At 38.3% G+C, this 16,274-nt stretch overlaps 1 protein-coding gene across 2 annotated transcripts in view; it reads right to left on the reverse strand.

Annotated features, from left to right (window-relative positions):
• rfx1a (regulatory factor X, 1a (influences HLA class II expression)) overlaps positions 1-16,274 on the reverse strand; it is a 40,644-nt gene that overhangs the window by 21,909 nt on the left and 2,461 nt on the right. The window contains exons 2-8 of one of the 2 annotated variants that reach the window (XM_059348681.1): positions 11,484-11,867; positions 11,297-11,406; positions 10,594-10,689; positions 7,715-7,981; positions 6,554-6,651; positions 3,850-4,273; positions 412-593 (exon numbers count right to left, since the gene is read on the reverse strand). In XM_059348681.1, the coding sequence (XP_059204664.1) occupies positions 412-593; positions 3,850-4,273; positions 6,554-6,651; positions 7,715-7,981; positions 10,594-10,689; positions 11,297-11,406; positions 11,484-11,847 (1,541 nt within the window). In that variant the 5' untranslated portion in view covers positions 11,848-11,867. The remainder of the gene's footprint in view (positions 1-411; positions 594-3,849; positions 4,274-6,553; positions 6,652-7,714; positions 7,982-10,593; positions 10,690-11,296; positions 11,407-11,483; positions 11,868-16,274) is intronic. The other variant, XM_059348682.1, reaches the window with a different exon arrangement.

Consider the following 16,274-nt stretch of genomic DNA (forward strand, 5'->3'; position numbering starts at 1 on the left):
TTTCTAAACAAATTTATATTCATTTTTATAAAGTTTATTAAATATTTATTAGAAAATATTATTTTAACACAAAACAATGAATTGTGCGTCATTATGGCTACATTGTTCATTCATATAAAATGGAATATATATATATATATATATATACATATATATATATATATATATATATATATATATATATATATAATAAATATGGTGGAATATATTTAGTTTAATAAAGTACGTCCTTATAATCCTCACAGACAGACAGAATAACCCTTATATACACAACAAAACATTTAAAAATCAGCACAGTAGCAAAGTGTCAATGCATAAAACCCTGTCACGTCTTATAGGGAATCTGTGTTAAAGGGCTTTAAATCAGTGGACTATGTGTCTCTGGGGGTCTGGAAGCCCTGGTGGTCTTACCGTGTGCCCAGGCGCCGCGTGCGGAGCCCCATGAACACGGATCTGATGAGCTTCCCGAAGGAGGCGGCGTTCACAGGCTCCAGCTTCTGCTCCTGGCAGTGCAGCAGGTAGTGGCAGTAGAGGGTGGACCGAGGCAGACTCACTCCTTCAGCTGTCTCATAGTTGTCCAGCAACCACTGTACCTGACACACAGGCAGAGGGACCAGAACAGAGCTGGTGCAGTTAGCAAAGCCAGCACATACCAAGGTTATTATAGTTAACCAAAACTAACAAAATAACGAAAACTAAAATAGAAAAAACATTTTCGTTAACTGAAATAAAAATAAAAACAAGAGTTTTTAAAAAAACGATAACTAACTGAAACTGTATTGTGTGGTTACAAAACTAACTAAAACTAACTAAAATTATAGTGAAAATGTCCTTCGTTTTCGTCTTTGTCAACTTTTTTCATTCATAATTCAGTGTTTCTATTTGAACATGAACACATGGTGAATATGTTTACTGAGACTGGGATGTTTACACTAGAACCAAAATTCAAAACACCCAGAACTGTAAGAGTTAATAACCTTATTGGGGCTGAGATGATAAACCAAAGGAAATAAAGGCACATACCCATTACAAAAAAACTAAAACTAATAAAAACTCAACTAAAACTAAGCATTTTCAAAAAATAAAAACTAAACTAAAACTAGCAAACTCACTCTAAAAACTAACTAAATTTGAAAACAAAAATTCACAACGAAATTAAAACTAAAACTAATGAAAAATCCCAAACTATTATAACCTTGGCACATACACACACAACACACACCTCAACATACAGACAGCATGTGCACAAATTACACAAACACATCACCGTATTTCCTCAAATAGTAGCCGGGGCTTCTATTAATAAATAATCAGTTTGGGACCTGGCTAATAACTGGGGCAGGCTATTATTTGAAGGAGGCTTTTATTAAAAAAAGAAAATCACTTTTTAGAGTGTTTTACACAGCGCGTTGTAGCCAGTTACCCGGATGTCGGCCATATTGGAAGTACTGGGATGTAAACAAACATTGAACAGCTGAATGTTCATTTGAAGCAGGATTTAAAATGTCTAAATTAGTAAAAAGCCCAGAAGAACGTGTGTAAACGGCTCGACTTTACAGAGAATGACTAGGACACAAAACGACCAAAAAAGGTAAATTCCTTTAAAAAAAAGACACAAAATTACAAAAAAAAAGGACACAAAATTACAAAAAAAGGACACAAAATTACAAAAAAAGTCACAAAATGACAGAAAAAAAGCTAAATCCCTTTAAAAAAGACACAAAATGACCAAAAAAAGCTAAATTCCTTAAAAAAAAAAAGACACAAAATGACCAAAAAAAGCTAAATTCCTTTAAAAAAGACACAAAATGACCAAAAAAAGCTAAATCCCTTTTAAAAAAAAGACACAAAATGACAGAAAAAAAAGCTAAATCCCTTTAAATAAGACACAAAATGACCAAAAAAGCCAGAGAAAGGACGACTGGTTGGGGTCAGGGGTCAGGTTGGGTGCAAAAAAAGTCACAAAATGACAGAAAAAAAGCTAAATTCCTTTAAAAAAAGACACAAAATGACAAAAAAAAGCTAAATTCCTTTTAAAAAAAAGACACAAAATTACAAAAAAGACACAAAATGACAGAAAAAAAGCTAAATCCCTTAAAAAAAAAGACACAAAATGACCAAAAAAGCCAGAGAAAGGAGGAGTGGTTGGGGTCAGGGGTCAGGGGTCAGGTTAAGGTAAGGGGGACACATATCGACGGGGGACAGACTTTGACATAACACCAGTAAGACACCCGGCTTATAAAAGAGGACGGCTTTTATTTACTAAAAACTGTTTTTACACCCGGTTACTAAATGAGGCCGGTATATATATATATATATTAATAGGGGCCCGGCTTTAAATTGAGGAAATACGGTTCTCACATTTTCCGTTTAATAAACAGTGCATGCACACACATTGTTCTAATCAATGAATTACACAAACACAAACAAACCGATTCACATTCACATCATTTAGGAATGAAAACAGGAATACATTTGTTTGCGTGCCGTGGCATACAGCTTTGGTATGCAATGAATCAATGAGCTGCAGTAGTGATGGGATGTTTGCCAACCAGCTTGGTTACTATCATCATATGGGTTCTATAGGATGTATCTGGGATGAACAATATATTGAGGCATTTCAGGCACATTAAAATGCCCCCTCACATGCACTGTAATGATATGAAAATGATGAAGCCATCGTTCTGTTTCTCTCAGGAGGAAAACACAGCTAAAATAGTGGAAGCTGCAAGAAGTTTCACTGGGATCAATACTCAAAGTAGACAGGACTGGAACTTCAGACTACTGGAACCATGGAGGCTTTTTGGGTTAAAAGTGTTTTCTTGGTTGTTCTTCTAGTATTTTTTGTGCTGAATCCATTTCTGCTGGATGTCGAGCTGTAAAAGTGACGGTCTCATTGTAAAGGAGGATCCATGGCTTTCATTGAAGACCAAAGTTGGATCTTTGTGACAAACTGCTCCAAAGAATGAATGGAGGTGACGAAAAACACACACAAAAAACACACATAAAACAAACAAAAAATGCCAAAAAACACACACATAAAAACACACATAAAACACACAAAACACAAAAAATGACAAAAAAACAGAAAACACACATAAAAACACGCACAAAAACAAACAAAAAATGACAAAAAACGCATAGAAACACACAAAAAACACACATAGAACTGGCCTACTTCTAATTTAAGGCTCACAATAACCTCTCACAAAGAAATGCTATGGCTATATTATACTTTTCCTGAACTGACAGAGTCTATGAAGTGTTGCAGTTGTTGGTTTTTGGTCCCTGATGTCCCTTGATCCTACAGGATCACATCAACTAGAGAGTTTAGGAGAAAATTGTGGTAAAATGTGTGTAATTTCTGGTTTAAAGAGGTCATGTGACCTCTGTGTTTGTCAGAAAGATACAACTTTGGGCTTAAATAAAAGCCATGGATGCTCCTTTACAATGATACCAAACAACCATTTATTATATATTCACACATTGGAAAATTATAGACATTTCTAATATTTGGTGATTAATCAATCATTATGCTAATTAATCAATAATTATGACTAAACCGTAACTTTTACAGCTTGACATCCAGCAGAAATGGATTCAGCACAAAAAATACTATAAGAACAACCAAGAAAACACTTTTACCACCTCATTTTCTGAAGGCTTTTCCCAGATTCTTTCCTGTCTAAAGTATTGCATCATCATGTTCTGGTCCTAATATGAATCTCCACATTTTAAATTGTGCTTTCCGCTGGACAAAACTATGACATCATCAGTGTGCGCCACCAAGGGGTTGTGTGAATGAGAACAAAAGGAGAAGAAGTTCCTGCGCTTGGCGCCTCTGCATACCTTCTTGTCTGCCGACGGCACGCTACTCTCCTCGCCCTCCGTAATACTCACGGTGGCCGGGGACGCGCGGGCGGTGTGAGAGTAGTTCTGGCTGTTGCCGGCGGCCGTTCCGCTGCTGCTGCCCAGCATGTAGCCCCCCTGGATCACATAGCTGCCTGCTGCGCCCCCGTTAGTGCCTGCAGCTTCCCCCGCCCCGTTGGTGGTGCCCCCTGTTGTCACCACTGTGGCTCCGCCCCCCGCTGCACTGGTGGGCTGGGCCACAAACATGGACACGCCCCCTGTTGTGCCAGTCGTCACGGAGACGGTGAGCGGCGTGCCCGGGGTGGAGGCCTGGGAGCCTGAAGCTGGCTGGCCTTCATAATACTGAGTGGCTGTGGTCTGGGTGTAGAGGGGCGTGTCGGTGTAAGGAAAGGTGCTGGAACGGCTAGAAAAGACATGAAAAGAGGTGTTAGAAACAGGGCTGGGGCTTTAATGTGTTAATTAAGATTAATTAATTACACAAAAATTAACACGTTAAAAAAATTGACACATTTTAATGGCAGTTATTTTTGCACGGCGGAACGTTTCTCACTGGATGAGTTTCAGGAGGACCGATTATACTGGAGCACCAACTAGCGTTGATGAGTTCAGACAACAACAAACCACAGTGAACATGAAGGAAGAAGCTGATGAGACCTTTGGTTGGCCCCGTGGATGATGGGACATTTAGTTACTAAAAACCAACGGATGGAAATGACCAAAAAAAGACACAAAATAACTAAAAAAGAACCAGACACAAATGACGGAAAAAGACACAAAATGACTAAAAAAAGACACAAAATGACAAAAAAAGACACAAAATGACCAAAAAAAGACACAAAATGACATAAAAGACATAAAAAGACCAGAAAAGACACAAAATGAGAAGACCGAATGACCAAAAAACAACGCAGAAGACACAAAATGACCAAAAAAAGACACAAAATGACCAAAAAAAGACATAAAATGACCAAAAAAGACACAAAATGACAAAAAAAGACATAAAATGACCAAAAAAAGACATAAAATGACAAAAAAAAGACATAAAATGACAAAAAAAGACACAAAATGACCAAAAAAAGACACAAAATTACCAAAAAAAGACACAAAATGACAAAAAAAAGACACAAAATGACATAAAAAGACACAAAATGACCAAAAAAAGACACAAAATGACATTAAAGACATAAAAAGACCAGAAAAGACACAAAATGAGAAGACCGAATGACCAAAAAACAACGCAGAAGACACAAAATGACCAAAAAAAGACACAAAAGGACCAAAAAAAGACATAAAATGACAAAAAAAGACACAAAATGACAAAAAAAGACATAAAATGACAAAAAAAAGACACAAAATGACCAAAAAAAGACACAAAATAACTAAAAAAGAACCAGACACAAATGACGGAAAAAGACACAAAATGACTAAAAAAAGACACAAAATGACAAAAAAAGACACAAAATGACCAAAAAAAGACACAAAATGACATAAAAGACATAAAAAGACCAGAAAAGACACAAAATGAGAAGACCGAATGACCAAAAAACAACGCAGAAGACACAAAATGACCAAAAAAAGACACAAAATGACCAAAAAAAGACATAAAATGACCAAAAAAGACACAAAATGACAAAAAAAGACATAAAATGACCAAAAAAAGACATAAAATGACAAAAAAAAGACATAAAATGACAAAAAAAAGACACAAAATGACCAAAAAAAGACACAAAATGACAAAAAAAAGACACAAAATGACAAAAAAAAGACACAAAATGACATAAAAAGACACAAAATGACCAAAAAAAGACACAAAATGACATTAAAGACATAAAAAGACCAGAAAAGACACAAAATGAGAAGACCGAATGACCAAAAAACAACGCAGAAGACACAAAATGACCAAAAAAAGACACAAAAGGACCAAAAAAAGACATAAAATGACAAAAAAAGACACAAAATGACAAAAAAAGACATAAAATGACAAAAAAAAGACACAAAATGACCAAAAAAAGACATAAAATGACAAAAAAAGACACAAAATGACAAAAAAAGACATAAAATGACAAAAAAAAGACACAAAATGACCAAAAAGACACAAAAACAGACACTGATCGATAAGAGCATGGTTGTGTTGCTAGGCAACAAGGAATTCACATATCACCATAGCAGCACATCCAGCCTCAAGTATCACCTGAATGCTAAACATATAGCAGCTAGCGGCTAGTGTGCTAGCTAGCGTGGATTGTGTTTTACTTAAAAAACCAAAGTATTCTAGTTTACAGAAGGTCTACCTACCTATAGGCTACCTGGATTTATCAAATGTACTATATTTATAAATATGCTATTGCTACACTTAATGGCAAAAATGTCACTGGTCTGTTGGACTTGAACAAAAATAAACAATATTTTTGTTGCTTAACCTTATGTATTCAGTCATTATTCAATGGTATACTAAAAATCCATGTGAAAAAAATCACTTCTCACTGTTCTCAGGTCAAATATTTATATGTGATTAAAATGCGATTAATTTCGATTAATTAATTACAAAGCCTCTAATTAATTAGATTATTTTTTTAATTGAGTCCCTGCCCTAGTTAGAAACAAAGTAAACTGGTGGAGAAATCTAACTGTAAAAAGGCAGAAGTTCTGCCTGGACATGCGTAAGGAAATTGTGGATGCTAACATGGTGCTGGTGGTGTAGTTGGTGTCTCCTCCTTCCACATACTGCACTTGATTGGCATACACATGTTGAACTGGCACTGGTGTGAGCTGCTGCTGGACCTGAAGAGGAAACACACACAAACACACACATCAATATACAATAAATCCTTCCTACCTACTTAAACCATATCAGCTGCATCACCACCTAGGACAATGGTTCTCAAATGGGGGTACGCGTCCCCCTGAGGGTACGTGAAGGCACTCCAGGGGGTATGTGAGATTTTAAAATGTACATTTAAAAAGTAGCATCCATGCAAAAATCTTTTAAAAATAATTATTTAATAAATATTTTAGGAAAATATAAGTATAAGTTCATAAAATTAATTTTATTAAAACCAGGATGGTTCGACCCAACCTGTCATATGACACCTGGCATCACCTGTCAATCACCTGAAAACTCAAAGATGGAGTCGTGGTTGAAGCGTAGCAGTTATAGTTTTAAATGGTTCTATGCTCACTGTTTTTACTACATTAGCTTGAATCGCTACATTGTAGTGATGAGAAATATTTGCGATAAATTTAGTCATGGATTATTAACATTTAACCCATTGAAGCCTGGAAAGCGGATATGTCGTTTTGTAGTATTTGTATAAGGTCTCTAATACTTTTAGAATTTCATTTCTGTCTGCTAGAGAGGCTGAAAAATCTATTATTTAGTAGGAAGAGTTGACACTTCTGTTGAATTTCCAGAAAAACTTCAGGGTTTAGGGGCTGATTTTAAAATCGGCCAGAGGTTTTAATAGGCGTTTCAGGCCTCAATGGGTTAAAATGTTATTGTTGTTGTTGTTGTTGAAATAGCTGGGGTTTTTTTTCAAATGTTTGGATTTTGTATGTGTTTATCAGTTCCAAAGTTTAATAAATCAGACACTGATGGCACAGCGCTCTGTTTTTAACTCTCGTTTTCCAACCAAAGATGCTTTGCCCTGGTTAGAGGAAACTTGGCTGAAAACATATTTCACAGGAGGAACATGACTGAAAAAAGGTGGAGAACCAGTGACCTAGGACAACAACCTTCATGTCCACCTTCTATGGAGATTCTAAGTGATAAACATGTGTTAGCTAGAGACAGATGCTCTGTTCTCTTTACCATCCAGCAGCAGTAACCCTTGTGTCCCTGACCTACTTGTAAAGCGGTAGCCTGCAGTGGAGTGTGATCAGGGTCTGAGCTCCCTATCTCTTTGTGCTCTTGCACAGAGAGCAAGTAGAGTGACTGGTAAGACTGAATGAGCTCCAGGGGGAGGGAGACGTAGAGGGGCTTCCCACAGCAGCCTGCTGGGTAGTCTACTGGTGTCCAGGCCTGGACCTCCTGCTCTCCTGTCTCCTGGTGGAGCTGGTGTTCCTCTAAAGGGTTCTCCCTGACTAACGCTGTCACCTGGATGCTAGAGAGGAGCTGGGAGCCAGCAGGTTGGACCACATGACATCTGTTAGCTAGTTGGAACACACTTTGTTACTCTCTTATCCTTAAAGAACTAATATTGCAAAACTGGAAGAGTAAGGAAGCGCCGTCAATAGAGAAGTGGAAGGCTTTGATGAAGCTCTACCGGTGTGTTGGAAGTTCAATGTCAGAGGACAAAAAGAAAAAGAAACTATTTGATCGCTAATGGAGCCAAATTTATAATGTCCTCTAGAGCAGCTATTCTCAACCTTGGGGTCGGGACCCCAATTGGGGTCGCGAGATGATTTCTGGGGGTCGCCAAATCATTTTGGAAGTCAGCTCTGTCTCCACTGTGTTAAAGTGTTCATGTGTTAATGTGTTTTTGGTCAATTAATGTCTTTTTTTGGTCATTTTGTGGGGTTTTTGTTTGTCATTTTGTGTCTTTGTGTCTTTTTTGGTCATTCTGTGTCTTTTTTGGTCATTTTGTTTCATTTTTTGGTAATTTTCTGTCTTTTCTGGTAATTTTCTGTCTTTTCTGGTCATTTTGTGGGGGTTTTTTGGTCATTTAGTGTCTTTTTTGGTAATTTTCTGTCTTTTTTTGATCATTTTCTGTCTTTTTTTGATCATTTTGTGGACAATTTGTGTCTTTTCTGGTCATTTTGTTTCCTTTTTTGGTCATTTTCTGTCTTTTCTGGTCATTTTGTGTCTTTTTTGGTCATTTTGTTTCTTTTTGGGTGATCTGAACTGTGCGTGTGAGATTGTGTTCAGTGAGCGGGGGTCGCGGACAACATGCATGTTAAATTGGGGGTCGCGACTCAAAAAGGTTGAGAACTACTGCTCTAGAGCAGTGATTCCCAACCAAAAATCCACGGGGGGTCGCAAAGCCCTCTTGATTTTAAGGGATTTAATAAATCTAATGGGTTAAATATAGACGAGTCAGCATTTAATTCATTAGTGGGACAAAAACAACTAAATAAGGGCTACATTGAACGTTTATTCATTTATTTAAATAGAAAAATCACTATGGAAAAGTTTAAAAATAGGCTATAAGGGCATGTTGTAACATCCCTCCTGCAGTAAACACAGAGGTTACCTCACCTAGTGGTAACCTCACCTAGCGGTAACCTCACCTAGCGGTAACCTCACCTAGTGGTAACCTCACCTAGCGGTAACCTCACCTAGAGGTAACCTCACCTAGTGGTAACCTCACCTAGTGGTAACCTCACCTAGTGGTAACCTCATCTAGCGGTAACCTCACCTAGCGGTAACCTCACCTAGCGGTAACCTCACCCCTAGTGGTAACCTCACCTAGTGGTAACCTCACCTAGCGGTAACCTCATCTAGCGGTAACCTCACCTAGCGGTAACCTCACCTAGCGGTAACCTCACCCCTAGTGGTAACCTCACCTAGTGGTAACCTCACCTAGCGGTAACCTCACCTAGCGGTAACCTCACCTAGTGGTAACCTCACCTAGTGGTAACCTCACCTAGCGGTAACCTCACCTAGCGGTAACCTCACCTAGAGGTAACCTCACCTAGCGATAACCTCACCTAGCGGTAACCTCACCTAGAGGTAACCTCACCTAGCGGTAACCTCACCTAGTGGTAACCTCACCTAGCGATAACCTCACCTAGCGGTAACCTCACCTAGAGGTAACCTCACCTAGTGGTAACCTCACCTAGTGGTAACCTCACCTAGCGGTAACCTCACCTAGCGGTAACCTCACCTAGCGGTAACCTCACCTAGAGGTAACCTCACCTAGCGATAACCTCACCTAGCGGTAACCTCACCTAGAGGTAACCTCACCTAGCGTTAACCTCACCTAGTGGTAACCTCACCTAGTGGTAACCTCACCTAGCGGTAACCTCACCTAGCGGTAACCTCACCTAGAGGTAACCTCACCTAGCGATAACCTCACCTAGCGGTAACCTCACCTAGAGGTAACCTCACCTAGCGGTAACCTCACCTAGCGTTAACCTCACCTAGCGGTAACCTCACCTAGCGGTAACCTCACCTAGTGGTAACTTCACCTAGTGGTAACCTCACCTAGTGGTAACCTCACCTAGCGGTAACCTCACCTAGCGGTAACCTCACCTAGCTATAACCTCACCAAGTGGTAACCTCACCTCACCTAGCGGTAACCTCACCTAGCGGTAACCTCACCTAGTGGTAACCTCACCTCACCTAGCGGTAACCTCACCTAGTGGTAACCTCACCTAGCGGTAACCGCACCTAGTGGTAACTTCACCTAGTGGTAACCTCACCTAGAGGTAACCTCACCTAGCGGTAACCGCACCTAGCGGTAACCTCACCTAGCGGTAACCTCACCTAGTGGTAACTTCACCTAGTGGTAACCTCACCTAGCAACAGAAACACAGAGCTAATGGCTAATGGCTAATGGTCGGGGTGGGTCTGTATAACCAATTATTGGTATTGAGGGAAGCACTGAACGTAATAAGACAGATGAAATTCTGAAGTAACTTTGATTTTGATGTAATACTGAAATTGTAATTTTTAAATTTTTGTTGTTTTGATGTATTTCCTGGTACCTAACTATGACGACCCACAGAAATTAATAAGATAAAATGTGTGTGTGTGTGTGTGTGTGTGTGTGTGTGTGATGTTACCTCCTGGCTGATGTGAACAGGCTGTAGACTGGTGACACTGAGCTGGGTGCCTGGTTCAGTCTTTGCTATCTGAGAGGTGGCCTGAACCACAGACCTCTGCAACGATAAACACACTGTTTAGTGTTAAGAGTCAAGGAAAGATACACTGTAAAAAGATAAACCAGATAAAACAGTAAATCTGAGGGAAATCTTTTTTACGTCTTTTTCGTGATTTTACGTCTTTTTTTTCTCTTTTGTTGTATTTTTGTCTTTTTGTGTCTTTTTTTGGTGTTTCTTTTTTGTCTTTTTGTCTTTTTATGTCTTTTTGTGATTTTATGTCTTTTTGTGTCTTTTTACATCTTCTTTAGGTCACAAAATGACCAAAAAAGACAAAAAATGTACAAAAGAGGTAAATGAAAGCTGCCAGCAGTGATGAACTGGCCCGAGCAGAGTGACCTGATGATTATTTGGTTCTTACCAAGATAAAAAAAACTTTAGATTTAGAAGTGTTTCTTATTTTGTGTCTTATTTTAAGTGTTCAACATGCTTATTTCTAGATTTAATAATCTTAACTTAATAAATCTTGTCAAGGTAAATTATCTGTCCATGCAGCAAGATCATTTCCCTCAGATTTACTGTTTGATCTGGTTTTTAACTAAACACCTTTTCTGCAGTGTAGATTTAATGTTGTGTGTGTGTGTGAGTGTGTGTGTGCATATCGTACCTGTTGAGCTGTCTGGACCTGCTGAACCACCTGTGTAGGAACTCCTGTTTGGACCACAGCAGGAGGAGGGCTGGAGTCGGACACGCTGTCGTTAGAGTGGAGGGATCCCTCTGGAGGACACACACACCCGTCAGATAAACAACCAGCACACCAACACCATGACAACAACAATCGTTACAGCCTTTACCTGTGACTGTGACCACGATGTACTGCGGAGTGCTCTGAGCGTTCCCAGACTGTGAGGGCGAGCCCTGGATCTCTGCAGTCACATACTGTGTCTGAGGGGGCGGGGCCTGGGCCGTGGACTGGGCCTGGCTCCCATCTGCAGGCTTGGGGCTGGTGATGGAGGAGGCGGGGTCAGTGGGAGGAGTCTGGCCTGTGGCTGTAACAACAGTGGGCGTGGCCACGGTGGTCTGGATCTCAGCGAGGAAGGGGGGGGCGGCTGCAGGGGTGGAGGTGGCGTCAGGGGGCCCCGGGGTGATGGTGACAGTGGCCCCCTGGGGTGGGGCCGCTGCTGGCTGGATCTCACTTATGTAGCCTGAGGTGGCCATGACAGCAGCTGGGAGTCACCCTGGAGAAAGAACAGCAGTGAAGAGTTATGTACCATGTCTGGTAGATATTAGAGACGCTCTGAATGCTCCGGGTCAGTCCTGGAACTGTGTGTTTCCACATGAGCTCTGGTTAGAAAAACCTAATGTCATACAAATACGAATACGAAAATCTATGTCAAGACAAGTTGCAAAAAAGTTGCAGATTTAAGAGATTTAAAGTGGCAAATCTGCTCGAAAAAAGTTGCAGATTTACGAGAAAAAAGTGGACAAAAAAGCAACTTTTTTCTCCCAGATTCACCACTTTAACCATTAATAGGACACTCATTGAAATACTTGCAAATTCCAAATTTCAACCCTAGAGAATACTGGAGGATATTACATACAGCCTCTTAAATCTGCAACCTTTTTTCTTGTAGATTTGCCACTTTAATCTAGTAAATTTGCAACTCGAAATATTACCTGAAGTTACCAAATATAGTTCTTTGCCTGATAAAGGGTTAATAACCTGTAAAACCCAACTTGTTACCGCAACTTAAATATTTGAGTGTTCATGCTGCGAAATAATTTTATGTCAAGACAACAAAGACAACACTGCAAAAAGCCACCTCTCAAAAACAAGGGGGAAAGTACAGAAATTAGGTATATTTTGCTTAAAAATATCAAAATTATCTGCCAATGGAACAAGAAAATGTGTCTTGTCAAGACTTTCCAAAACCAGTAAAAATATCTAATCTCAATGAACCACAAATACCTTAGAATTAGTGTATTCTAACTGATAACAAGTGACTTTTTCTTTGTTCACATTTGAAACATTTAAAATCCTTTATTGAGCATGATAGTGTTTTGAAAGTAAAAAAAGATTCAAAATCACATTTTATGTTGGACTAAAGGACTAAAAAAAGACACAAAATGACGGAAAAAAAAGACACAAAATGACCCAAAAAAAGACAAAAAGACATAAACTAACTAAAAAAGACACAAAAAGACACAAAATAACAAAAAGACACAAAATGACTAAAAGTGGTGTATACAGAATGAAAAGGATTCAAAAATGGACAAAATAGCCCAAAAAGACTCCATAGAGTTAAAAACAAGGGGAAAAGTACAAAAATGAGGTGTATTTTGCTTAAAAATAGCTAATTTATCTGCCGATGGAACAATAAAATGTGAAAAAAAGACACAAAATGACCAAAAAAAGTGGTGTATACAGGATGAAAAGGATTCAAAAATGGGCCTTTCCCTGTCCCTAGAGCAGGGGTGTCAAACTCAAATACACAATGGGCCAAAATGCAAAACTTGAATAAAATCGCGGGCCAACATTGAACAAATAAACCTTTTAATATATACCAAACATGTTTTGCTTTAACATTAAATATGGAACCAGCAACGCTTATAAACATACAATATATAACTAAATAGTGCAGACATGCAAAATCAAATTTCAAATAAAAAACACATCAATGTCATTAATTTATTAAATAAAAATTAAATAAAAATCGTATGCCTCTTTTCTATTTGCATCCTTCTGATTTGAATATCAAAATAAAGTTTTTCAACAGGTTAATACATTTAAAAATAAAATAACAATAATAAATCTAGTATTAGCGGTAAATGCGCCGTATAATACCGGCCGGTCAGCTTTTATAGTACAATAATAATATAATAATTTGATATTGCCTCGCGGGCCAAATTACACTGCGGGCCAAATTTGGCCCGCGGGCCAGAGTTTGACACCCCTGGGTTAGAACAACCTAATGTTATACGAATACGAATATGAAAACTTTATTATCCACTGAGTGGAAACTCCTCTTTGGTTTCACCATAGACATGTCTCAGAACAAACAGAATAAATAGTAAAACAATGAAGAAAAAACATTTCAAGGATAGAAAAATATTAAATAGCCTACAGCAATAACTTCACACATCACCCATTCAAGTAAAAACACACCACAGTACAAATCAAGTTTTTGTCATATTGTATAAATCAGTAGTTCTGAACCTTTCTGAGTCGCGACCCCCAATCTAACATCATGTTGTCTCACTGAACAGAATCTCACAGTTCAGATCAGACAAACTCAGTTGATACGATGAATTTTGGACAAATAATGAAGCAGACAACAACTAAAACATCTCTCTGTCTGTGCATTTATATATGTTTTTTTATATTTTATTGTTCCTTTTAATCTAAGTGCTTTGCTATCAGTCTAAAGGTCCATTCTGACCTCCTGAGTGTGGAACAGTCAGCTTCAAGACAGAGACTCCTTGGAAAGTAACAACTTGATACTTTGGGATTTGTCAGAAAAGACACAAAATTACCCAAAAAAGAATCAAAATGACCAAAAAAGACACAAAATGACCAAAAAAATACAAAATGGCCCAAAAAGAAACAAAATTACCCAAAAAAAGACACAAAATTACCAAAAAATTACATAAAATTAAGTAAAACAGGACTCAAATTGACCACAAAATGACAAAAAATGACCACAAAAAGACAGAAGTTGACCAAAAAAAATCACAAAATGACCAAAAAAGACAAAATGGCCCAAAAAAGAAACAAAATGACCAAAAAAAGACACAAAATTACCGAAAAAGACACAAAATGACAAAAAAAAAAACACAAAATTACAGAAAAAGACACAAAATGACAAAAATGACAAAAAAGACACAAAATTACCAAAAAGACTAAAATACATTAACACATGAACACTTTAACACAGTGGAGACAGAGCTGACTTCCTAAATGATTTGGTGACCCCAGAAATCAACTGGGGATTGAACTTTAACTGGCTTTCTCAGTTTGTCTACATATCATATATAAATAAAGTTATTACTGTAAATAAAACATGTGTATTTTCAATAAATAGGTGGACTCCAGAGAGTTAAAAGTGGAAAATAGTGATCAACACCAGATGTTCTTTCTTTTTCTTTTTCTTTTCAGTACTCCTGTTCCTGTAGCTGAGCTGATGTGGAGGTGTGGGGGAGGAGCTCTGACAGGAAGAAGCTTCAGGTGTCTTATTACCTGTAATGTGATGACTCGTCCTGTGGCCATTCACACAGGTTTCAGGGGAAATCCCTCACAACATTACACTAACACTGTAGTTCACTCTGACGGGTGATTTATACCACAGATCATAACCAGGAGACCACAACTAACTACACCTTTCTGTTGATTTATGGCACATTTTTATACTATATACTTGTTACTTGTTAGCAACTCTCAGTATAAACCTTTGATCATCAATGTTTAACTGAAAAGAGAAAGCACAACTGGAATAGTTAGTTATGACTTAACCTACATCTGGTTTATTAATCCTGACGTTAATGATCAATTGGCAACAAGAAACTTTATTAAAAATCTATACATTTGATCATACATATGGCAAATCAGAGAACAAAAAAAGCTTGTTACCCTGAAGCCAGTGTTGTGTCCTTACTGGTTTCTACACTAACTGGTTACTGGTGTTGTGTCCTTACTGGTTTCTACACTAACTGGTTACTGGTGTTGTGTCCTTACTGGTTTCTACACTAACTGGTTACTGGTGTTGTGTCCTTACTGGTTTCTACACTAACTGGTTACTGGTGTTGTGTCCTTACTGGTTTCTACACTAACTGGTTACTGGTGTTGTGTCCTTACTGGTTTCTACACTAACTGGTTCCTGGTGTTGTGTCCTTACTGGTTTCTACACTAACTGGTTACCAGTGTTGTGTCCTTACTGGTTTCTACACTAACTGGTTACTGGTGTTGTCTCCTTACTGGTTTCTACACTAACTGCTTACTGGTGTTGTATCCTTACTGGTTTCTACACTAACTGGTTACTGGTGTTGTGTCCTTACTGGTTTCTACACTAACTGGTTACTGGTGTTGTGGCCTTACTGGTTTCTACACTAACTGGTTACAGGTGTTGTGTCCTTACTGGTTTCTACACTAACTGGTGCTCTTACTGGTGTTTGCAGCTGTTTTCTGCCTCATTTAGCAGATTCCTCATATTCAATAAACATATAATATATAAATTCCACTGTTAGATGTGCTCAAATCTTTTGCACCAATACCTGCAAAACACCTTCCTTGGCCACGCCCCTCACATAATGCTAATGCTAATTCGTCACCCTGTTAAAATAATCGCCTCAGTCATTTTTTCAAGTTTAGCAGGAAACACGAAAAACTTCACCAGAAGTGTAACATATGACATTTATTGATCATTTCACTCAAAAAGGATGTAACAAAGGATGGCTATTGGCATAGTAATAACACTGTGTGTCAATTATGGAACTTAAGAGAAATAAATGACTTAGGCAGTTTTTTTGAACATGCCTTTGTGACTTAAGCAAGATATGGTAACACTTTATTTTGAAGGTGTCTACATAAGAGTGACACAAGCCTGTCAGAAACATGACATGACAAGTATCATGAGCATTAATGTTACTGC

The sequence above is a fragment of the Centropristis striata genome, chromosome 13 (genome assembly GCF_030273125.1).
Source record: "Centropristis striata isolate RG_2023a ecotype Rhode Island chromosome 13, C.striata_1.0, whole genome shotgun sequence".
NCBI lineage: Eukaryota > Metazoa > Chordata > Actinopteri > Perciformes > Serranidae > Centropristis > Centropristis striata.